Consider the following 26,431-nt stretch of genomic DNA (forward strand, 5'->3'; position numbering starts at 1 on the left):
CAATGAACACACTGTAATAAATACTGGAGTCCCAGAATCTCATTTTTCTCTTAATCCAAGACTGTATGACTATATATTTTAATTACTCATCCCATTTGTCACTCCTTCCTACCATTTTCTTTTCTTTTGGGTATGTCACAGGGAACTACGCATGCTATAATCCTATATATTCACCACTTACTGATACCCAGAAACTTCTGAAGTGGTTCAGACAGTAGTAGACCAATGACTTGTACTTCTGAGATGTTTAGAAACATACCCATTCCACATTTCATTACCCCTAAGCTAATCAGATATGTACACTCCAAATTTTCCTTACCAGAATTCTAGGCACAGGAAAGTTAGTAATGATGCTGAGGAGTATCATTTACTTTCTACATTCCAGTATGGAGCCAAGAACTTCACATGTTATCACCTCCAGTCCAGAAGAAACTGATCATAGTATAGTCCAGAGGTGAGGGTGCAATTTTTCTGGTTTAAACAATCTATGGACAGACTGTGGAGATTCTCTGGTACCTTAACTGATTTTCTATTTATACATCATTCTAAGTGTGTATTTCATTATAGATGGCAACATACATTATTGATTGGGGATCAGTTTTGAGTTTCAAGATGCTATGTGAAGATACCAAAATAAATATCTTATTCTCATTTAGTCTCAGTATAAAATTTAGTAACTAAGAACATGTCATTTCCTTTTCATTAGGCACATTCAATTATGTAGTTAACTATGGTGTTTGCCTTAAAAGAGGGAAAATTATAAATTTGGATTATGGTTATTAAAAATAACCTGTTTTTCAATGTTTGCCAAGTCATTATTTGAAACGTTGAAGCATTCTTCTAAAGTTAACTGCAAACATACTTTATTTCATATAGTAATATTGTATAAACTTTTAAAAAAAGATTTTACTTAATTTTAGAGAGAGATAGAAAGAAGGGGAGTGAAACATCAATGTGTGGTTGCACAGCACACACCCTACTGGGGACATGGCCTGCAACCCAGGCATGTGCCCTGACTGGAAGTCGAACCCGTGATGTTTTGCTTGCAGACCTGCACTCAATCCACTGATCTACACCAACCAGGGCCTGTATAAACTTTATTGTAATGGTTTTTTACTTCATTATAAAGTTTCTAAACTATTTTAACTTATTGTTCAAATAAAAATTATGTGGGTTTTTACAAGCTACATTGAAAAGTAATCTCTTAAACATGGTTCAGAATACATGATGTTTATAAATTCTTTAGATGTACATATTTTATTAAATCTGCTAAATTCTAATTTAATTTACACATCGTGAACAGTACATTTGTTTAGTTTAATTTACTGAAAAATTATTAAACTCTTTGATGAAAAATTGCTTTAAAAAGGCATTGCAGACTGTGTTCCTTTATTATGCAAATGATGGCCTTTGCATCTTTTTCCCATGATAAAAATGAATATATTAATCTAATCTGTCCCCATTTCCCAATAAAGTTGTGCTTTTTGGGATCTGATAATCAGTTGTTTAACAATCTTTTAGAACTTCAATCCCAAATGTCTTAACATCAGACTGTGAAAGAAGGCAGAATTCAAAGGTATTTTATGTTCTTCATGATAATCTAGAATTTTTATTTGATTCCAGGTAACTTTGGACAATAGACACAATGGGATGTTTTCTCTTTTGTAATTAATTTATAACAATTTTGTAAATAACACTTTAATTACATCATTGAAATAAAATACAGTGGGGGCTGAATACAGTGTAAGTATTACAGAAGTACTACTTTGCTATAGTAATTTAATGACTGAAGCTACAGTGAATAACAATCTTACTGGTACTTGTGTACAAAATATTATACAGATTACTAACAAAGAAATTACAGCAGTTGCAAGGATGTTACCAGCTCAACAAACATCTAACAATACAATATTCTTCTAAGAGAAGTAATAATGTTAGATTTACAGACAATAAAGAATTGTTTTCCACTTGAAACATTGGAAGTTAAAATCTAGATGATCTAGTATCTTCATTTATATTATTACAAGAAAAGGCTTCCTCTCTTGGGGACTCCAACCCCCAGCAGGCCTAGTGTACTAAATTTACATGAAGATAGCTTTTAGGATGCCACAGCAATGTAAAGAAACTTTTCTACCCCAAAACTACTGATTTGTAGGCCACTGCTTAAACATCTGACGTTTTCGAAAACCTATTTACATACATTCAGCCTAAATCAGTAGATAAGATGTTTTGTCTATATTACAATAGGCATTGTTAACATTTCATCAGAAGGCCAGTGCAAGACAATTGTTAAGAGCCATTGCCCAGCATTTAGGAGATTTTAAAATATCTTACAAATATACAGTTAGATTCTGAGAAATCTAATTTTGTGCATGGTATCAGTGGTCTCCATTACAAACATGGAATGGCATAAATTAATCATTAGGACAGTAACGAGAATGCTACTCATCCAGGGCCTAATTCTCATGTGGTGTTCGGGCCTATTTTCTGCAGGGTGAGTTTACGCGGTCAAAGTACCTTGACCCTCGCACCAGATAGACTTGACTCAAAGTGATGGGGAGGCTTCTTCCAGATCCATGTTTCTTTTACTCATATTTCATATGGAATGAAAATTAGAGGTTCTCAGAGGCAGCCCTTCTTGTCTAAATAAAACTATTGGCCTAAGACTGAAAGATGCATCATTGCTCTGATGAAATTGAGCAGGTTGGAAATTTGGCCCTTTCTGAAGACATGTGATGGTAGATAGAGGGCAAGGTCAAGACAAATGTGTTACCCTCAGAGGAAAGGAGATCAGTCTGAAGCTGGACTTTTAAAAGCTTATTAGAATCTAAATTATGTTTAAATTAATAGGTCTAATTGAGAGACTAATTAATGAATGATACTAATAAATGGTAACTGTAACGAGCATATTCATGGGGAGAACATTTGAATGACCCGGATTAGGAAATGATATTAGAAGTGTCAAAGTAAATCAAACTAATTCAAATGCTTTCAGATGAAGGTGGCATAACACATACATGATGATATTTCACAGATATTTCTTAGAATGTCAGTGAGCACCAAGTGTAGTGCTGTCAGCCCCATGGTCCCTTATTTGATTACATGTGATTTAGATCTTGAAAGCACAACACACAATCAAGTCTACATTGCATACACACAAATACGGTTTCAAAAACGAATCCAGAGTTGTTGTTTTTTTCTACCCAATAACTAGAATTTCATTTTCACCAGGTTTTCACCTCTGTGAGAAGAAAGTTGGTACTGCCTGGTAAGCTCTGAGACATGCGGATTAATATTCAGGGTAATGTGAGACAAAAGAGTGGCATTTCTAAAATGAAAATGAGGCCCTGGTGAGTTTTTTCATAAAGAATCTTTTCTCCTTCTTCTAATGAGATCCTGTTAATCCTCTAGCAACCTGAGCCCTCGTGTGCATATCACAGAAAGTAAAGTAAGGGAACCAGCAGGTGGATTTGAGTTGTACAGACAGATGAGTATAAGTATCTCTGCTTGGTCCACAGGCCACTTTTGGCCTTAGACCATACACTGCAAGAAGACTCCACCATGCTGAGCAGGTATCCAAATACCTAAAAAAGCTACCAAAAATACTAGCTCTCCACTTCACTTCATGCTATGCAGGCCTCTGGATTCTGCAGGAGCCATGCTGTATCTGTATGAGGAAATTATAGGTAAAGTTACTCAGAGTCAAGTGGTTTCTTAAGCAATATCAGTGCATACTGGGAAAGGGCCTAATTCTTAGCACCCATGGAACCATTAAGAAATAACAGAATAGGGCATAAGAGGCAAGAGAGCCATGATCATCTTCATGCTATAGCAGGTCTTGGTAACCAAGACCAGACAAGAGGCTATTCCTTAGCTCAAACCTACACAGACAAAGCTGGGTGCTGGGTTGTCCCCAAGGGCATCTGGGTGAAGCACAGAAGGAGTCCTATGTCATCCAGGCCTCAACCATGAGTGTGTCAGCTCCTCATTGCCCTTTTCTGTCTCATGCACAGGAGGTCTGATCATCCTCCATAGCCACATGGGCTAGACCTGGCCATCTAACTTTCAGCAAACCGTGTCTAGTGTTAATTAAACTGGGGTCACACTGCTTATAAACACAACTGAAAAATGTTTTCACTGAAGATTTTTTAGGGTCAATTTGCTTATAATGACTTACATCTCCATGGACCATATTAGGTGCTCAGAAACCAAAACACTCTCATTTCCTGACATTAATAATGTAAATACAGACCTTCACTTGAATTCACTACTGATTATTCCTTCCTAAACACTGGTCTTATGGAATACCTAAAGGTCGATTTAGTAATACTTAACACAACCTCTGAAAGACAGGGGTCAGGGGGAGAGTTCTGAATGCTTATCGTCAGTATGTTATCAACAAGATTTCTGAATGAGTTCAATTTTAGAAACTGAATTCATGTACAAGAGTGCAGCAATGGTACAGTTTATACTTGGTCACAGTTTTCTCACTTTATGACATTACTATAACAGTTACAGCATAGAAACACACACATACACATTTATATTCACACTTACACAGAATAATTTTACTGATCCAGACAATACTTCTTTTCAATTAAGAAAAAATGAAAACTGCTGTTTGGCCACCCAGGCATGAAATCTACTTAAACCTGGAATATAAGAATACAATATTTTTCAAGTAAACAGCAATTGCACAGTGATAACAATATACATTGAGATTGACACATGCTGTCTTAAGAGGTCCAGTAATAGCTGGAGACTAAAGAAAGTCAGCCAGAAAAAGTCAATATGCCTTCTCTCTTCCATTCTAACTGTAATCCATCACCCAAGAGAACAGCTTTAATACAGAAGGGAATAAATGTCCTTATGTGAAAATGCAGAGCTCATAAATGTTTAAGTGTCAATGAATTCTGCTCAGTACTTTGGAGAGTCTTCAAATTCTTCTTGTTGAATTAACAGAAAAAATAAACCTTTGTGGTTGTTGCCAATGTCAAATTTAAATAGAGATGTTTGAAAAAATATTAAAGTTTCTAAAGTTATATTATGAGCAATACTCTTTTAAAAAGTGGTCTTGTTGGCATATATCCACTGCTTATGTCCATTGTTTTCATAAAATTCTACTTTTCAGTTTTGCTGAACTAAACAAATATAAACAACACATAGTAAACACTGATACACATCTCACAGGACTCAGTACACTTCACAAAATAGCTCTACTTTAGTTCTATAACTGTTATCAATATAAACAGTTCTGACACTGATGGACAAATACATTTCACATTACAATGAAAGTGTGGTTACAAAGGCATTATTCGTTTGATGGCATTTTTCTTGTGGTACTTAGACTTCAAATTGTGTGGCAGAAGGTTTCCCTCCTACTTCATTGAGACTTTGAAGGACCTTCCAGTCACTTAGGAAATGGGCTTTCTTCACTGTAAATCCCTGGAGAATGGAGTTTGAGAATCTACACTACCAAAACATTAGAGAACAGACAACTGATCATGGTGAAAATCACCTTTTCAGTAAGCATGATGAAGTTAAAAATGATAACCGATAAGGACAGACTCTTCTAGATTTTGAGCTTTAAAAAAAAAAAAGAATTTCTTTTCCTGTGCTACCCAGGAGGTGTCAGGCTCACACAGCCTCGGCAGATGTGTCTGTAGACACAGACATGGTCACCTTGGCGATCTTGACCGTGCTCTTGATGCAGCTTTCCGTAGCCCTGTGAACACTGGCTGTGTTGTTTGCGTGTTTGTGCAGGCAGTCCGACTCTCCCATGCTGTTATCAAGAGGTTGTGCGGTGCCTTCACATGAGGGGAACATGCTCCGGAAAGCATGCCTCAGGTCCTTGCTCCTGAGAGCGTAGATAATGGGGTTCACGGTGGAGTTCAGCAGGCAGAGCATACTGCAGAAGGCAAACACCGTCTTAATGAGCTTGTTCATCTTCCCAAAGACATCATACACCATGATCGCAAGCAGAGGGCCCCAGCAGATGATTAAAACCACCAGGATGAGGACCAGGGTCTTGGCCAGCCTAATGTCCATGCGGGCTTGGTCTGGCCGGGTCACCTGCACCTTGCCATCCTCTGATGTGTGGATGATGATGCTCTTCTGGGTGCCACGCTGAATCATGCGGACTGCATGGCTGTGAGCCTTCCAGAGAATGTACATGTATGCATACACGATGAACAGCAGCAGCACACTGGTGACACCGATCCAGAACATCAGGTAGGTTTCATCAATGAGCGGGAAAATGTCTGAGCAAACAGACTGCAGTTTTTTGCAGTTCCAGCCCAGGAGAGGCAGCACAGCGATCACAATGGCTATGGTCCACATCAGGCAAAATGCCACCACAGCCTTGGGCCTGGTGACAATTCTCTTATAGGCCAGGGGCCTGTGAATAGATATGTACCTGTCAATGGCTGTGAGGAACAGGCTGCCCACTGAGGCGGTGAAGGAGGCTGTGACACCACCCAGTTTGAACAGAAACACATTAGGGCTATCTTTGCGGTGGAACACGTGGAAATCAACGAAGCTGTAGACAAAGATGACACTCCCCAGGAGGTCTGCCACTGCCAGGCTGCCGATGAAATGGTATGAAGGCCTGCAGCGAAGGCTGCGGGAGTGGAGGATGACGCACAGCACAAGCAGGTTCTCCAGGACTGTGAAGGTGCCCAGCGTGAGGGACAGCACAGCGATGGCCAGCTGCTGACTGGGGTTCAGGATCATGAAGCACTCCATGTCCATGAAGTTCTCCCCACACTGAATGTTCTCATTCTCCTTGTACGATGAAAGAGACTTGTTGTAAAATTCGGTGATGTTCACCTGGTCTGCTGGGACTAACTGGGGGTTGTCTCCTGCAGTCATCTTTTCTTGGAAAGGACTTCCCCTAAAAGAAGTTAGAGGAAATTTCTGTGGGAAGTACCCTAATTTGGATGCCATGTCGCCTTTGATATCTTCGTACTGAATGTCATTCGAGCCCACGTAGAGGAGGTCTGTGGTGATGGTGCGGAAGGTGGTGTCTGCAAGGCCATCCAGGATCGACTTCATAACCTCTGTCTTCAATTAGGCCACACTCAAAATGACTGAGAAAGACACTGGCAGCAGAGAGTCCTAACAGAGGGAAAACAGATAAGCTGAATGGTGAGAAAACCAGGAGAATTAAAACAAAACAAAACAAAACTTCAATGAATACCATCATGCTATTTCTGTCTCTGAACATGCTATTTCATTCCTGTCTCTGAAAACAGGTAAAATCCTTGCCATAAAATGACTCAGTCACTTAGTTAAAAGCCACCCAAAAGTTGCTGACCTGGCATGCACCAGAAACACATTTCTTTCGTTATTTAAGTTCTCTGGATGTAACTCACTGTGAGAGTCCTGTGGGGACTGCCAGGGTCTGATGTCAAGTGAAGAAAATGTGTGTTTGGTGTGGTGTGCCTTCCACATTCATGTTAGGAAGGGTTTACTACCTGGCTTCGGCAGTCACACATGCAGTGTCCTGATGCTGGTGGGGATGAGGGAGAACAAGGTGTCACACCGTCTGCTCTGGAAGACTCTAATCACCTTGTCTCACAGGTAAGACAGAATGTGCAAGACCACCAAAGATCAAGACAGTGTGGAATCAGAGATTGTGCTGTGTGGCCTGTGTGCTGAGTGTGAAGGGGGAGGGAGAAACTGCTGAGACCCAAAGGAAACATGAGCAGGAAAATCTGGGACCTAGTCCTGGCTCCATCAGGCAAGTTTCTTCACCTAGAGGTGACGTTTGGACTGAGCCGTGGCTGAGGAATACTTCTAAAATGTGTACACTAACCAAGAAAAATGTCATGAAGGGCAAACTTGCACTGAGGCTCATGAGAAGACCAAGACCTTTATCACTGGAGCAGAGCGACAGGAGACAGTGCTTCCTAGTGGTGCACTCAGGAGTGGTGTGCTGACACAGCACCCTGAAGGCAGCCGACAGACCTCTTCATGAAAGGCTTTCCATGTGGACAGCACTGGAAATAAGGACGGCTGAGAGGATAGCCCAAATTGTAAGAGCTCTTCAATTCTAAGCAATTTGGTTTTGTTTCAAAATAAACAGCCAGAGAATTGATTTTACTATTTGTAAACACTTGTTTAAAATGTGGCTATTAGAAGTTAGCTTATAAAAAATTAGAAGTACTGAGTGATATCTATAATAGTTAAAATAATCATAAACCAGTGTTTATTTACTGTCTTTTTGTTGCTACTAAAAATATTACACTGTACTGGAGGGAAAAAAGACAGTCATTATCTTGGAACAAATTTAAAAATTCTGAGTTCTCCTTCTAACATAAACTCTTTCTGTCTGAATTAATAATTCATGTATTCATCCATTCAACAAATTATGTGGCACCCACCACATGCCAGGCACTACACTAGCCATTAGGGACACATTGCATCAAGTAAGAGCCCCTGACCACATGAAGTACAGTGTAGCAGGAGACAGGCAGCTGACCCCATAAACATGAGAAAGTGTGGTGACAGCTCCAACTGGGTACGTACAGGATGCTGTGGGATCAGCCAGTCTGAGGGATCAAAGGAGGGATCCCCAAAGAAAGGGTGATAAGGTCAAGACTATTCAGGATTAGTGTGGGTGGAGACAGGACATACCATTTAATCCTGAGTTTATACATTTATTTCCATAACTAGAGTGTGGAATGTTATCTGTTTCCTTATGTCATTCACCAGCCTTATAATATGGTAACAGATGAGAAAGAGAGGGCTGGATTCCCACAGAGGTGTTCGCATGAACCTAGTGGGTGACTACTGAATTTTATTAATGTTAAAGTGGTAATTTAATAATATTTATTGGCCTTTTCTTAAAATTAGAGGAAAGAAAGGCAATTAATCTGATGAATATTTGACCCCAAAACCAAAGCTTGATCCCATTTCTAAGCAGCTTTGGGAGCCAGTCCATCCCATAGGTCATCTTCTCTCAAGTAGAAAACACTCCTCTCGCACTTCCCAATAAAAGACTGATTTATTTGAAATTTTCATTATTTACATTATACATTCAAATTTCAAAAGGCAATATAGCATCAATCTCTCTCGTCCAGATGTTCCAGCCAACCAGCTTTTCTCCTCAAAGGCAAGAAGTTTCTTGTCGCTCCTTCCAGAGATAGTCCGTGCATATTCAAGCAAATATGTCTAGCCATTCCCCCTTCACTCACTTTTTAACAAACTCTAACATACCATACACAGTATTCTGCACTTTACTTTTTTACCTACAAGAAGACAATTCCACAAAACCTCCCTGTATTTTGTAGCTGCCTTAAGTATTCATTAGGTGAATGCAAGTTTAGTTTATCATCTCTTTGCCAGTACAAAGGACGCTGCAGTAAATCACCTTCAATCATATTATTTTTCACACTTCTTGCGGTATTGTGAATGATCTTTGTAGTTGTCCAAGCTCATATCTTGGACTTACCCCTGACTCCTCCTTGTTTGCCTCTGTAATCAGGTGGACTACCAAGTATTGCTGATTTTTCCCTTTTGAAGCACTCATGGAGAGCTGATTATGTGCAAGTGGCATTTGGAACCTCTTACATATACCAAATTACTTATTTTCAAAATGGTCCTGTGAAGTAAGTGCTGCTATTGTCCCCATGTTATAGGAGAAAAGCACAGAGAGGGTAATTTGCCATTCAGGTAGCTAGTAGGTGGCAGAGCCAGAATGAACCCAGATGTTCTAGTTCTAGGGCAGTGCTGTCCAATAAAAATGTAATGTGAGCTACATGTACAATTTTAGTTTCCAGTACCCAGGTAAAAAGAAACATGCAAATGAGAAAATTAATTTAATAATACAGTTTACTTAACCCAATATATCCAAAATATCATCACTCATGTTGAATATGTAGGTTCAACATGTGGACCTAGCCACATTTTAAGTACTTCATAGCAATATGTGGCTAGAGACTACCATATTGGACAGGACAGGTCTAGAGCTCCCTTTCACCTTCATGAGATACCATCTCTCGAACCTGAGACAGGGGTGCTGCTCTCTCCCTCCTTTGCCTCAGTGATTCCAACCACTGGAGGGAACACTGAGTCAGGAGTCAGCAGTCCATGGTCAGTGTCAGACCTGTGTCAGTCTTTCAAACCTTCAGTGTTTCATCTGTGAAACAGGGAGGAGGGAGAGGCCTAAATCACAGAAGTGTGCTGAAAATTAAATATTAAAAAAAGCACTTAATATGGTCCCTGGCACAAACCTTAACTCTTCAATAAATGTTAATTATTAACATTTCTTAGTACTATGGCTCTCAGCCTTATATTATTAATTATATGTCAAGATAATTCATTGTCCTAATTGGATCATAGGCTGTTAACTCAATTTTTATTTTTGTTTCAGTATTAGATCACAAGGAAAATAGAGGATGTACACATGGGTAGAGGAGAGAGAATGTCTACATGTCTATTCTAGGCACTTGAGAGAGACTACATATAGTCTATCATGACAACTCTATCAGGTGCTTATTTGTAATTCCCATTCACAGACAAGGAAATGGAAATCATTAGATGTTAAGTAAATTGTCCAGAATATGAAAAGTATGTAGCTGAATCCATGTTGCTCCAGACTCCGGAATTTCTGCTTTTGGTAGCTTTAAGGATTAATAGTAACTAGGATAAAGCCATTCTGAATCTTATATTCAAGTCTTCTAGCTTCCTACAAACACAAATTGAGGTTTATGATCAATCGTAGTCATTAAGACTACCTTCTACTAAATCACTATTTCCTATCCCAGCCCATCTTGGTGCATCTGCCTATTGGCATGGCCTCAAGTACTAAAACTAGCATTTGGAAGAGCTATAAAGTGAAGAAAAAGGATCACAGGCCTTATTTCCATAATGTAAAACATGTGTGCCTGTGATTTACTCTAGATTAAAATCACCACATATGTGATCACAATTTCTTATTTTATTGCAACCAAGAATGGTTATGAGATACATAGTAATTTTTGTTCAATATAAGCCAAATATAATTAAAGAATACAGTTAAAAATTTATATGAATTTCATGCAGTTCAAGGATCTCAGTAATGTCCAAATACCACTGTGTACAGGCTATTTTAAGTTAATGGGATCATGGCAGGAAAACTGTTCTCTGCATTTCAGTAATTCTTGCTTTTATTTCTACATCTGGGTTATTACAGTAATTTCCACCTGCTTATTTTTTGCACTGAGAGTTTTCTTTGAGAGTTCATTAGTAATATAGTTCAGGCTTTGGGGGATGCAACTGCCATTAATTTTGTTTGTGTTTGCTACTGGGAAGAATCATAATTGAAAATTTCTAGCAAGATGCATAGATGTACTTATTAAAGAAGCAGTTGGTTTTTATTACAGTTATAGTAAAAGAATGATTGAATGACATTTAAGGGGATTTTCCTTGAATTATGCTTGAATAAAATCAACATATTCTGATACTTTAAGTTACAAACCATGCCTTTATAACAATAATAAAATATTTTAATGTGTTGTATCTATTATTTTTGAAAACTTCAATTTATTAGAATACCACCCCCTATTCTTTTTATTTCTCTATATGCACACCTGCCTCTCTATCCAACCCCCCAATCCCAAACTTATACATCAATTAGCAAGCTATGGTTATCATCAAAGAAATTTTATGCATATGGTAGCAGCATGGAGTTTTTAAAAAATCGACCCAGAGTCTAGATCTTTGTTTCTATAACCATTAAGGATATAAGATGTCCATGTTCTGACTAGGATGAGCATTGAGGAAGTCCTCAAAACAAACTTCAAATAGCATCTTTTCTATATCAGTATAATTTAATAGCTGGTTATATTATTTTTCACTGCCCAGCTGGAGACCTTCTTTGTTTCAGAGAGACGTTTCAATGGTTTAGATATTTATCACTTTTAAGTCAAAATCCATGCAGTTTTGGCCTGCACAGTATCTCTGGGGGAACAGACACCAGGCAGCGTCTGCTTCCTGCAGGTCGTCCTGTTCAGAAAGGCAGGAAACCCACTGGGGGCCTCAGGAGGACTGGTGCTCCCAATGCAGTTACAGACTGTTATCAGCCCACCACAGCTCCTTCTCCAAAATTCTAAGTTTATAAATGCTTTAAGGAGACAATGCCAAGCCCATAGTATCAAAACTGACAGGAGTCCAGGATATCAAATGTAGGAGTCACAGGCCCTGGCTTAACCCTGTTCTTTCCCTCCTTTCTTTGTTGGTCTTGTGTTGTTCTGCTTGGCTGGCTTCATAGAAGAGCCTTGTGAAGGGTGCAAAAGAACAATGGTGCCAGAGGATATACTTGTTTTTTCCCCATTCACTTCTGGGAACAAGTCTGGTTTCTACTAATTTGATCAAGAAAAATAACTTGCTAATGCATTTCTCTAAGGTTGGTAGGAAAAATTTTAATTGCTTCATAATTGCATTATGTCTAAGTCAAGTCCTCAATATACATGGCAGATCTCACAGGACAACATCATAACTCAATAATATTTCTGCTACAGCTGAATGGACAACTGAGCCTTTCCTAACTCTTACCTAACAATTAGAGTTTTGGAATTATTAAAGTAGTTTTGTAACTTTTTGCATCAACCTCTATAGCAAAGAGAAATAAAGGATTGACTTAATTATCCTGATAATTCAGGCAAAAATACATAATCATTCTTCCTAGTATTAATGTCAGCTCTTTTTCCCATATATTAAAAAAATTCCATTATGCTTGTAATGCTCAGTTAGTTCTCAAAGCTTTAGCTTTTCCTTTTTTTCTAATGTAGAATAGAAGTTATTAAATGCACTATTTTCTCTGGTCTATTCTTGCTAACAAAATGAGTGTTAGATTTTTCATAAGAATATATCAATTTATATAAACAGACATTAAGATACTTGTAAGACTATATTTCTTTTCAAATTTAACCTGAGGCATGCTTAATTATTTAACATTTAAAGCTTGTTAAAACAAAGAATTTCAGGGCTCAACAAATTAAACCACATTGAACAGGCACTCACTAGTAGGTGATGATGCCACAAGAAGAACCTACCCCGCATGCAAATTAATGATACAAATGATTCACTGACTTTCATAACTAATTCCATCTACCATTTAATTTAGCTCTGTTTTGATGTTTCCTACTACTAAGTGCCTTTGCTTTTTTTTACAGATAGCTTTTCCACATAATCTGTAAAGAAAGAAATCATGCATAATTAAAGCAGCCTTTCCTTGAAAGAGAACAACAAAGTGTTTAGTTCAGTTAGAAGCCTGGTCCATGTATAAAATACTCCATAAGATTGTTTTTATCTTCCATATGAGGTCTAGTCATTAAAAGTAAAAAGCAGTATATTATTCTGGTCTGTAATATACATAGAACCTATTAGATAGGTTATCTTTACAATTCATTACCAAGGACAGCAATAGTTTGAAGTATGCTATTTGTTGTCCAATGATGCAGCATACTTTTCAGTTTAAGGAAACTGAAATTCATTCTTCAATTAGGGGTATTTTCTCTTTGAATCTATGAGCATATGAATTAAACCCAAGTAAAACAAGTCTTGCTTCTCCAGGTTTCAATTTCAAACAATTTGCGTGTTTTAAATACAAAATAGAGAAAATTCCAACTTCCAAATATTTCAATAAGAAATATTTGAATATTTATGTGCCAGGCATTTTACTAAGCACATATGTTACTTTTGTTTAATATTTACATGAAATAGGTGCTGTGACAATCCCCCTTCTACATATGAGAAAACTGAGAGGTAAAATGTTTTGTCCAAGGTCTCCAACTAGAGAGGCAGAGCTAAAACTTGAACCAGGTCTACATAACTCAAAGTCCCTGCTCAACTTTGAGGTCCAAGAACCACTGAAGAAGACACTCTTCTTTCCATTTCTAAGGAAGGCGCAAGAGTTGATTGAGGGAAAAGCAGGTAATAAATAGTACATGATAAGTTTATATAGTGAACAGCTCAAATCTGGAAGAATGATCTGCTGACTGCAAAAAGGATATCCATGGCACGTGCAAATCATCCTCACTCTATGGTCTTCAGGGACAAAGTACAATAATTAACTGTAAGCTATAAATCCCAACCCTGGATTAGCACTTTATTTGCAGTGACCATTGGCAAATAAGAAATAAAATCTAACTCATCATTGCCACTATTGTTATTTAGTTAGATAGGTTTATGTTTTCTTCATTAGTAAATTGTAAGGATTGTGAATGGTAATGACAGCCTCCACACCACCAGTGAGGAATGAAGAGGGAACCTCCTTTAGGTCTGAATGAGATGCGACTGTTGTTAGTAAACAAGCTTTAAATGCTCACTCTTTACATGGAGAAATGCATTGAAACCACTCAACTTCCCACCAAGAGCAGTGTAGTTTACTTAGACCTGGGGGAAGAAGACTCTCAGAGGCTAGTTCCTAAAATCTTGGCTGGAATCAGGCAGAAGAAATTCTGTAGGGCTCCAACAAGAGAGTGTGATGCCTCTTGGTACCCCAAGGGCACAGAGATGGATATAACGTTAGAGGCCCTTAGATGCTTCATTTAACACATTTTATTGTGTGTTTACTCTATGCTTAGTACTGTAGACATTACATATCCACGAATCATACTTGTATAATGAATATGGGTCAAGGAAGCAATGGAAATGATTGCCCGTTCTACCTCACCCAATCAAATAAAGCTCACCCATCTGCCCTTCCCCTTCCACATATGACAGAATAGAATTGGATATGAATGCATGTAATAGGTACATTATACTTCGTCATCGAATAGTATTGAATTATATAAATCACCTTCCTACATATGCTTTAAGGTTTTCTCCCAAGGAGAGATGATGGGCACTGCTGAGACAGCCTACAGCAGTCTTTCTTGTTTCTAAACCCCTCAGATCATGAACCTTGATGGTAGGGCCCCATCTTGCATGGCCTTGCATGGCCTCTGCCTGGCAAAAGGTAGGTACTCAATACCTGCTCACTAAATGAATATTGCTGTACACTGGCAACATGGCAGATCTATCTTAGCAGAATGGCTTTTAACTATGGGTAGTTTTCCTTGGCAAAGTCAGTTGATCATTAGAGAATTAAACCTAAATCTTGGTCTCATAAAAACTTCCATCTGAAAAAAACTGTTCAAATATAAAAGTTACATAAAAGGAATGAACAAGTATTTGTCCCAGGATCTTTTAGCTCAGTATTAAGTAGCAGTGATACCGGCAGCAAGTGGAGGTTATGGTCAAAGATACTCCTTTTTGTTGTCATTTCTTTTTCTTAAAGATTTTATTTATTTTTAGCCCTGGCTGACATAGCTCAGTGGATTGATCATGGGCTGTGAACCAAAGCATAGCAGGTTGGATTCCCAGTCAGGGCACATGCCTGGGTTGTAGGCCATGGCCCCCAGCAACCACACATTGATGTTTCTCTCTCTCTCTTTCTCCCTCCCTTCCCTCTCTAAAAATAAATAAATAAATAAATAATCTTTTAAAAAAAGAAAATGTGTATTTTCTAAAAAAAATTTTATTTATTTTTAGAGAGGGGGAAGGGAGGGACAGAGGGAGAGAAACATTAATGTGTGGTTGCCTCTCATGTGCCCCTTACTGGGGATCTGGCCTGCAACCCAGGTTTGTGCCCTGACTGGGAATTGAACTGGTGACCCTTTGATTCACAGGCCAGTGCTCAATCCACTGAGCCACACCAGTCAGGGCTGTCATTCTTATTTAGCCTTGGTGTATATTATGAATGGCAATGTGTAGCCATGTAACAATGATATACAAAGAAATCTTTGTGACATGTACAACCCTCAACAAATCCTAGTTATACACTGTTGATATAGACCTTTAAAGATGATATACAAAATTATGATTTTAATGGCCCCTTTCCTTCCCTGAAATGCATGCTATTATGCATTGTTCTTTCCCAAGGAATCCCATTAATGGGTTTCTCCATGTGGAAGTGCTTTTTCAAGAGAAGTTATGTGAAAATTCAACCACTAGATGGAGTGGCTTTTATAAGCCCCCAGGAACCAATTCATTATTCTATTTACAAAATAATTCTTGCTTTGGCTGAGCAACTTCTCCTGCTACAACATGTTGTTATGCATTGTACAAGTGAATTAATTAAAACCTAAATAAGATAATATGTTATGGAGGGTTCAAATGGGTTAGTATTACTACCTACACAACTAAATTTCAAATTGCTTTTCTGGGGCAAAAGGATATTAAGAATATTTAATACATTAATAAAAATTAATTGTGAATATTTGGAATTCTGCCTCAAGAATGTAATTGAGTAAAAGAAAGTGGTTCTACTGGAAACAAATGATATGTTTATGCCAAGATATGGTTAAAAGTAAGAAGGGAATGTCTCAGGAGCCCAAAATCAATTCTAATAACAAACTCAACTCATTTCTATTTTATGAAACATTTAGCTTTCCAATTTTCAAATATGAAATCACCAACACAGATCATAATTCTGTGATGAAAAAGAATGGAAAATTATCTTCCACTATTATAGGGGCTAAAGTGCTCAAATTGAGGATACAGTAGCTTTCTAAACTATTCAATTTCCTTCTTATTATTTTCTTGCTGGAATAATTTTAAATGTTTTTATCATCTTGTAAATTCAGGGTTCCATTCAGACATGATTTTAAAAACTAGGTACTTATGTATCACCTACTTAAGTTCAAATGTTAAATAAAAAATTTTCAGTGTGTACTAACAATAAAAGATATAAACAGAAATATTCTTTCAAGATGCAAATAATTATGTACAAACAGAACTTGAAGAACTAGGTTTCAATAAAGATGCAAAATACCCTTTGTAAATACGGTTATGATTAAGAAGTATGCAAATTGTATGCAAGTACAGAATTTTTATGCCACTGAAATCATGAGGTAGTTCTATTGTACTTATACAAGGTCAAATCCTTCCTAGGGTTTGCGTAATGCAATTATGTAATTTTGTATGGAGCTGAGTAACTGAAAGTATTCAGAAAAAATAACATGAAGATAAAGAATTAGGAAATAAGAAAGGTGAGAATAGGTTGGGAAATTCCAGTGTACAAAAATAGTCAGAGAAGTCCCACAACAGTTATTAAATGCATTCAGAGTTATTTTACAGTCAGCGACTCAGTCAAGATGTCTCCAGCAGCTTCAGCATCACTTGAGAATTGCAAACTCTCAGTTGCAACTCAGACCTGCAGAAACAGAAACTTTAAGGCTGGGGTGCATATGTGTTTTACCAAGGCCTCCAGGAGATTCTAACACACTCTGAAGTTTAGGAACCATTGTTAAAGATTATGGCTAATGAAAAACACTGGGGGAGAGGGGCAGGGAGGGAATAGAATTAACCTTTAAGAAGAATCGACGTTAGATAGCAAGAAATATTATTCTATGTGCATAGGTTTTTAGATCATTGAAATGGATTGCTAAGGGGGCTTGCTCATGATAAAGCAGTCTCTCACAGATCTTTTTTAAAAAATTTATTGAGGTGACATTATTAATAAAATCATATAGGTTTCAGGTGTACAATTCCTCAACACATTATCTTTATCTTATATTGCGTTCACAACCCCAAGTCAAGTCTCCTTCCATCACCATTTATTTCCTCCCTTTACTCTCTTCTACCTCCCCCACCCCCTTCCCCTCTAGTAATCACCATACTGTTGTTTGTGTCTGTGTGAGTTTTTTTTTAATCCCTTCACTTTTTCACCCAACTTCCTAATTCCCTCCCTTCTGACAGCTTTCAGTCTGTTCTTTGTATCTATGAGTCTTACTGTTTTCTTAGTTTAATTTGTTCATTAGATTCTACATATAAGTGAAATCCCATGTACTTGCCTTTCTCTGACTGGCTTATTTCACTTAGCATAATACCCTCTAGGTCCATCCATCCATGCTACAAAGAGTAAGATTTCCTTCTTTTTTTTACAGCCTAGTAGTAGTATTACATTATGTAAATGTACCACAGCTTTTTTATTCACTCACCTACTGAAGGGCACTTGGGCTACTTCCAAATTTTGGCTATAGTACAATAAATAATGCTGCAATGAACATGCGGTGCTTATAATATTTAGAATAAGTGTTTTGGGTTTCTTCAGGTTATTCTCAGAAGTGGAATTGCTGAATCATATGGCAGTTCCATCTTTAATTTTTTGAAGTGTCTCCATACTGCTTTCCACAGTGGCTGAACCAATCTGCAGTCCCACTAACAGTGCATGAGGGTTCCATTTTCTCCACATCATTGCCAACACTTGTTTGTTGATTTATTGATGATAGCCATTCTGACGGGCATGAGGTGATAGCTCAATGTGGTTTTAATTTGCATCTCTCTGATGATTAGTGACATTGAGCATGTTTTCATATGTCTATTGGCCATCTGTATGTCCTCTTAAGAAAAGTGTCTATTCAGGTTCTTTGCCCATTTTTTAATTGGATTGTTAGTTTTGGGGGTTTTTTTGGTCTTGAATTTTATAAATTCTTTAAGATTTTGGATATTAACCTCTGTTCAGATGTATCTTGATGAATAAGTTCTCCCATTCAGTGGGTTGTCTTTTAATTTTATTGATGGTTTCGTTTGCTGTGCAAATTTTTTTTAGTTTAATGTAGTCTTATTTGCTTATTTTTTCCATTTCCCTCAGCTGAGGAGTTATATCAGGAAAAAATATTGTTATAAGAAATGTCCAATATTTTACTATGTTTTTGTCTAGGATTTTTATGCTTTCACATCTAACATTTAAGCCTTTAATTCATTTTTGAGTTTATTCTTGTGTATGGTATAAGAAGGTGGAGTTTCATATTTTTGTACATATCTGTCCAATTTTTCCAACACAGTTTATTGAATTGACTACCTTTACCCCATTGTATGTTTTTGCCTTGTTTCTCAAATATTAATTGACCATAAAGGTGTGGATTTATTTCTAAGCTCTCTATTCTGTTCCATTGATCTATCTGTCTGCTTTTTATGCTAGTACCACACTGTTTTGATTACTGTGGCCTTGTAGTATAGGAACTGCAAAAGACCCTGAATAGCTACAGCAATCTTGAGACAGAATAAAAAAGTTGGAGGAATCACACTACCTGATATCAAACTATACTACAAGGCCACAATAATCTCACAGATCTTTAAATCCATGGCATTTTTATTTGACTGGAATAAAATAATGCAGTGTAGCCTGAAAATGAACAGAAGTAGGGAACCTCTCCACCTACAATTCAGGGCTTCTCTGCACTGTTTCAGGACACTTGCTGTTATATATCTTATCCAGCAAAGAGAAGTGGCTTCAAGATCTGATATGTAAGTACCCAGTATGCAGACATAAATTAAGAACTCTACACCAACCATTTTCTCCTAATTCTCTTGGCAAAGTCTATGTAAAGTTTCATAGGACTGCTAGCAATTTCTTTCAACACCATTGTGAGGGAACCCATAGTTACTGCACATAAAAGAACAGGAAAAAAGTAAAAGTAGTTAGCATTACAGCAGTTATGTTTAAAGATGGAAATGTTTCTGTTTCTGTTCTTCTTTTCCCAGAACCATAAAATAATGTATCATAGGAGATGAACCCAGAAAACCACAAACTAAAATAGAAATTTTGCAGCAGGCTCAAGTAATGCAGATCCACTGTAAACTATCTTTCAGAACTACCCTGATAATTATACATTTTACACTGCTTATGGATGGCAAGTATCTTATATCTAAAATTTATAAGTATATGGAAATGATGCCAAATCATGAAAATATGGGCAGACTGTTCCCTCTCTGATTATTTTATCAATAAAAAATGGATCATAGATTACTCATAATTAGTTTCCTGAGTGAGGACTGAAATCATTCAAAGATTTCTTTTTTTTTAATTTGCAAGAAGTTAGATGTAGTTTCCAATAGTAGCTGTACATTTTCCAAAGTTAAATTCCCACATATGCAAAGAAACAGAATTCTTTAGATAATCTTTTGCTTACTTTGGTTATATGTCAAGTTGTTCAGTTTTCCTTTTTCTCCACACACATATTGCTTGCTCACCACAACTTACATAAAAGCTGGAGAAAACATTTACAAATTCTGGTAGCAATGCATTAAAATTAGTTGAAAATCTGGTCCATTTAACAATCTACATAGGAATAAACCAAAATACACAGATCAGAGTGGCATTGAATTAAGTCTCTCTTGTAAAAATAAGTCAAATTGATTTATTTTTAAACATAGCTGAGTTAAAAGCAAGCAAGAGTGACAAAGGCATATGACCTATGATGTTGGTTCACTTGCTGTACTAAAAACATCATTTTTAGCCTCTTGACCAGCGGAAAACAGCATTAGAAAACTTCCTAGTATGAGTGTTTATATGTGAGAGTAGACATTTTGTTAAGAAGCATGGTGGAATTTATCACCCATTTAAATGTTAAACTCCTTATAACAATTCATAGAACTCATATTGATTCCAATTCTCTTCTCTAAATATATGGTCTAAAATAATGGATGAAGAAATGATGAGGAACAGAGGGGAACCCTCCCATTTAAACATAAACTTTGACAAACATAATTTCCTAATTGCATGTTATTTTAATTATATTTAAATATATTATTGACATACACAGTTTGTGGAAGCATTTGCCAGCATGTCCAACTACCACAGCAGATTGCCTGGCACATCTTTGAAAAATGCCTCTGCTTTTCTTTAAAAAGCAATAGCATAGAATTTGCTAATAGGAATTTAAAAAAATAGATATTACACTGCCAAATTTAGGTAGCTATACTGCATTTTATTGCCTGAAGTTAAAAATTATTAAAAATGCTACTCAGAATTGATATTGGTGGTAAGGAGTCAAGTCAAAAGATATCAAATTTTTAGTCAACAAATACAAACTCTAAACAATTATGAATCTAAATTAGAGTAGAAAAATAAGACATTAGATAAAATATTGTATGCTTAGGGGAAAATGATTTGCCATCTGTGTCTAGGATAAAAGGGAACTTGCATCCCTTGTTGCATTTAAAAATACAAAATCTAGGAATCTTACTCAAAAATACAGAATATAATGCTATGACACAGTGGGTTAAAAGAGAATTAGCTAAAAAAAAGAGTTAGCTAAAAAATATTGATTCCTACCTGACCAGTCTCAACTCACATATTCAAAAACAAAACAAAACAAACAAACAAAAGAAAAACTTCGAAAGCTTTCCTAAAGTGCAGGTATGAAAATTCCACCAGCTGGGATAAAACAGAACTCACAGCATTCTGGAGCAACTGTGGTGACTCTGCCAGGCCCATTCGCTCAGGTCTGGTGAGTCAACAGTCCTTCCCTCAAACACCTACATAAACACAACTATGAACTTCAAGAATCCCATGGCCACTAAGTTATGCAATTAACCTGTCCAAATGAAACTTTTAAATTAGAGGATATCCCCAAATTATACATTAATAATCTGTATGGAAAATATCAATGAAAACTAGATAAGAATGTCCTAGAAAAAACAATTATAATCAAGTGTAGTGCTTTATTTTTTTATGAGATGCCTATTCATTGAAGAAACATGACCCAGGAAAAATTTTGGCAAATGTTTTATGTTATGAACTAGAAGTTCATAATGATGAAGTTCATCATTACTTCAATGATGGTTTTGACCTATTGTTGATATGTCCTAACTTCTGTATTATCCATGCAGCCCTGTTTGAGATAGAAGTTCATCTAACATCAAACCATTTGAATAGTATCAAGAGAAAGGCACAAAAACCACTGAACATAACCCTCCCTTTTTCAGGCCTCACAAATTTCTTATAGCTGTAACTTATTTCTGATAGCATTACAATTTGTTATGTGTAACAAATATTACTATGTTAATATGCATTTTTTGATGCAGTCATAACTGTATATTTTCTTCCAACTTTCTCCCAACTTTTTTCCCTCAAATAATAAGCAGTTAGCAAGATTGGTGAAAACTGTGTTAAACCCATCAATTAGTGTTTATGATAAAACCATGACCAAATGTGGTTATGCCCATCCTGGCATTTTCACAAGATTCTTAAAACACCTGGGACTGAAACACTGTTCCACTACGGTGGAAAACAAAAACAGCCTTGTTTTGATTCAAGGTGGATACATCCCTTTGCCTTGAGTCTTTAGTGTCCAACTGCACACCTTCTCTGAATTTGGACACTTCCCCAAATCTATAATACTTATTTAAAACCTAAATTATATGTTCAAGTATGTCCAAATATATAAAGGCAAGATATCTAATTTTCTTTTGGTCATGATATACATCTATGAAAAAGTTTGTTCATATCTATGTATAAAAGTATGTTTATATATCCAATCACCTAAAATTATGCAGCATATAATTTGATATTATAGATTCCAAATGACATTTACTGTTTCTTTTAGTCCAGAATATAACTGAGAGAAACCTAAGTTGACCTATATAATAAGTCATAAAGTTAATCTGATCTAATTAAATGGTTATCAGAACAGTTGATAGCAATTCAGTGGCAAAGTTAAATTCCTCCACCCCTCAGAAACAGCATTCATGGAATTATAAAGTTAACATTATTACAGATAAGGATTAGGAAAGAGCAGGAGATATGGGGGGGAGGGGTGGTATGAAGTTAAAATTATGCTAATATAAAGTACATCAATTGCTTTTGATTTCCTCTTATTCTTTAACTTCTTTACCAATTTTCAGTCAAGAAAAAAAAATCGGCAGAGCTTATGGTCCCTCAAAATGTAGATGTGCAAAACATAAGTCTGGTCTCAGCACAGTCTTCCACACACTGCTGGGTCAGGTTGTTGCAGAGTGAAAAACAGAATTATAAATAATTTAAACCCAAATGCTGGTTTCATCTAATTTGTTGGTTCAATTAGAAAGTGATGAATACAAAAATAGAAGAGACAGACTTACACTGGTGGAGACACAGCATCCTTTTTTGCAGGAATGAAAGCTCTCATCTGTGTTCTTCATGCAACTGAGCTAACATAATTACCCCCTAGAAGAACATTACAGGCAGCAACCTAAAGGACAGGCTCCAGCTTACTGGCCAAATTCAAGACGCTATCACCAAATCTCATTTTATTCATCACATGTTGTTCGGGATTTCCAAATTCAATTTATTACTTTTTTTGCAGCATTCCTGGAGAGCTAATTATAAGAAATAAGCCCCTTTCTTATTAGGCCAACTGTTTTCTGGGAAGAAACATTTGGTAAGCGTGGTGAACTGTAAACTGCTGTTAGGAGTTCCATTTCATAACAGTTTATTCTTATACAGCAAAGTATTTCAATTCTAATCTCTACCACTAATATGCAAGACAACCAGGGAGCCTGTCTAAGTTTCCTGGTGGTTAATGTTAATTCTGGGTCAAAGCACAGAAAGATGTCATACAGTGTTTTGAAAGAGTTTTTCAAGCTTTGCGTTAGTAATTAATAAGCTGACACCGCATACTAAACACTTATCAACACTAATCAAGTGGGCTGCTTCTTTCTTGAGAAAAATAGGTAAACCAATTCAAGGGGCTTTCTTTTGGAATACACTGAAATATGCCACAAACATAGTGGTTCTTCTGGAGAATTTCATTCCCAGCAGTTTCATCTTGGTAACATTTAACAATTTCACTATTTTAACATTTTGAAATGCCAAAAAGAACACACTGATCCTGCAGCTAGGCTTATTAGAGAAGAACAGCCTCACAGGCGAGACAGGGAGGCAGGCAGTCCACTGGGAAAAGGGTAACAGAAAAAGACAGAAAACGCTGGATAACAAACAAAGCCGAGCACTACTCCAATGTGAGATCACATTTTCACCAGGAGGGAAACTTCACACAGCAAATTGGATACTATCACCTATGTTTATTGAAATGACTAGGCATAACATTCTTTTTGTATGCATGCATGTTTATTGATGTTGCTTATTAAAACTGGGGGGCATGAGAGATCTGATTGGCCTTCCTAACAACAAGCATAGTCATTTTGTTTTTGAAGGGTCAGGGCTGAGCATTTCCCCCTGTGGCATCATTTTACCCCCATGGAGACTTACGAACACAATGAGACATCTTCCTATCAGACACTTGATACATACCTCAGCCAAGACTGCTCCTTGCCTGGAGTGAAGACATCTTTGAAACAAAAAGAGTCCTTTTATAATAAGTTCTTTTGATAACCTAAAATGAATTAGTTTTTAAAAAACCATATCCATTCTCAAACCTTCTGCCCAACTATGGTACCTACCGTTGTAGGTACCTACAAATAACTGCCAGCAATATATTATGATTACAATTCTGGATGTGTGTGGATACTCAGAATGGATATAATCAGAAAATAATTTGTCTCACTTAAGAAAGTATACATGGCCTTTTATTTTTATAAAAATTGCTCTGAACTGAGTTAGAAGAGTGGGGGAGGGGAAAGGAATATGGGGTGGGGGAGGGACCAAGAAAAATCAATCAATCTATCTTCCCTTGCAAATTGTCAGCAGGGTGGGATTAGAAAAGCAACACTTTAAATCAGATAAAGCCCTAATGGGAACCTTAAAGGTTGGTTGCTCTGAGCTTCTCAATATTCTGCAAAATAGATTGATGGCAGTAGCCGTCCCACTGATAGTCAATGTCCACTCAGTTTCCGCTAAGAAATTGCATATCCCCCGTTGTTCAAAGGATATTAACTTGGTAATAAAAATGACAAGTTATGGGACCCACAGAAATATCTTTCAACACCTTTAAAACCAATAAATCTATTCTAATCTCTTATTAGATTAAATGCTAGAGGATGCCAAATGTATCTAGAAAGCAACAACAGAGGCAAGAATAACATTTTTTAAGAAAAAAAGATGAGAGACAAAATGATTAATTGGTTGACTAAATCTTTTTCTCATCTGTTCAAGTTAAAACTAAAATTAGAAACATGCATGTCGCTTTTAAACTTTCAAGTGACCAAATGACAGCTTCTCACATCGAGCACAGCAAACACATTTGCATTCAGGAGGTGATCCATTATGGTTGTGAGCCTTAGCAAGAAATGTGTTTTTAAAAAACACATCAACTTTTCTCAGCTAATGGCCACTTCCGAGTTAAATGTTCTATCACTACTCAGATTAGGTATTAGTTACATGCCCATTTATTTCCCCTCAAAGAAGAGTGCTGCCTGTAGCTGTATTTTTCTATATCAAAAGTTTATTATTTGACATACATTTCTTTATAGGACATTTGATCATTTAGACAGTTTCTAGATTTGGTGCAGAGATCGATGTATTTCTCTGGGAAGAGAGCTGCTGATACGGTTTATAGACATTAAGCACTAACTGTTTCTGAAATAAGCACAATTACACATTTTCTACAAACAGACATCAGTGAGTGCATACAGAGAGCCAGGTGCACACACATTCAGTAACTAGTAAACGGTAGAAACCTCCAGAAGTAGCACAGACCACAGTTAACAGGCTGGGGCTACACAGCTAAGTAAACACCAACGCACGATTCGCTCACAGAATAACAACTCCGCGATGGACACTTGGGGACCACACTGGTCAGCACCCAAGCAGGAGAGAAGCGGAAAAAGTATTTTCAAACGCAAGTCTGCCACGTCTTACCCTTCGCATGCCCTGGTCCTTGGATGGGAAGCTCCCTGGGCACCTCTCGCCCGGCGCAGAGGCTGCTGCTCTGCTAGAACGGAACGTCCCCCTTGACTCTACCGAGAGATCTGCAGGGAGCGGAGGCGCCCCGCCCGGGCCAGGGGAAGGCACTGGCGCCGAGGGAGCCTACAAGAGGCGGAGGCGGAAAAGAAGTGGAGAAGGAAAGGGTGGCCGCGAGAGTAACAGGAGGGAAACGGCGCCGGCGCTGGGATGTGGACGGGGTGGGGTGGCGCGGGACGTGCCTCAGTCCGTCGGTCAGTAAGTCAGTCGGCCTGCGCTAACCACGAGCCGACGTTCCCTGCCTGCAGCGCCCGCCAGCGACAAGTGTCGGGACTGGCGCCCCCTCCGCCCGCGAGCCTCGCCCCTTCCCTGGGCTCTTCGCTGATTCCTCCCGCTCGCCCCGCCTGGACCGGCGTGGGGTCGCACGTCTCCACAGTCCCGGTGCCCGTCGCCTCGCCCAGCTCGCTCGGTCCCTGTCTGTCCCTCCGCTCGCGCTCTGTCTCAGGCTCCCTCGCGCTCCGGTCCCATTTATGAGGCGCGGTCCCATCACGTGTTAATGAGCCTTTGTCCTGCCCCAGCAGCGACGGCGGCACAGACCCCGCCGAGGGAAATGCGTAGGGAGGGACCCGTGCGGCGCAGCGCCAGTGGCTCCAAACTTTGCTGACTCGGGGGACTAGCCGCGGAGCCTGCCCTGGGGCTAGAGGGAAAGAGCCTTTTCGACCCGCGTCTCCCACTTCTCTTCCTCTTCCGCGGCCGCGGTCCCGGGGGCCCCCACTGCCGTGACCTGCCTCTCCTCCCGGATACCCTCACACCCTGGCCGAGGCAAGGACAGTCTAG

The 26,431-nt window shown here is 38.0% G+C and overlaps 1 protein-coding gene across 5 annotated transcripts; it reads right to left on the reverse strand.

Annotated features, from left to right (window-relative positions):
* Positions 1-1,579: 1,579 nt before the first annotated feature.
* Positions 1,580-26,431, reverse strand: CNR1 (cannabinoid receptor 1). 5 transcript variants are annotated; one of them, XM_028510492.2, is made up of 3 exons: positions 25,553-26,431; positions 24,047-24,083; positions 1,580-7,116 (listed from the first exon to the last, which is right to left on the reverse strand). In XM_028510492.2, the coding sequence occupies exon 3, from the start codon at positions 7,051-7,053 to the stop codon at positions 5,638-5,640; it is 1,416 nt and encodes a 471-aa protein (XP_028366293.1). In that variant the 5' UTR covers positions 7,054-7,116; positions 24,047-24,083; positions 25,553-26,431; the 3' UTR covers positions 1,580-5,637. The 5 variants fall into 5 exon arrangements, with proteins under 5 accessions (XP_028366293.1, XP_035880343.1, XP_028366291.1 ...); XM_036024450.1 differs by having other exon boundaries at positions 1,580-10,141; XM_028510490.2 differs by lacking the exon at positions 24,047-24,083.

Source organism: Phyllostomus discolor, chromosome 4 (genome assembly GCF_004126475.2).
Source record: "Phyllostomus discolor isolate MPI-MPIP mPhyDis1 chromosome 4, mPhyDis1.pri.v3, whole genome shotgun sequence".
Lineage (NCBI taxonomy): Eukaryota > Metazoa > Chordata > Mammalia > Chiroptera > Phyllostomidae > Phyllostomus > Phyllostomus discolor.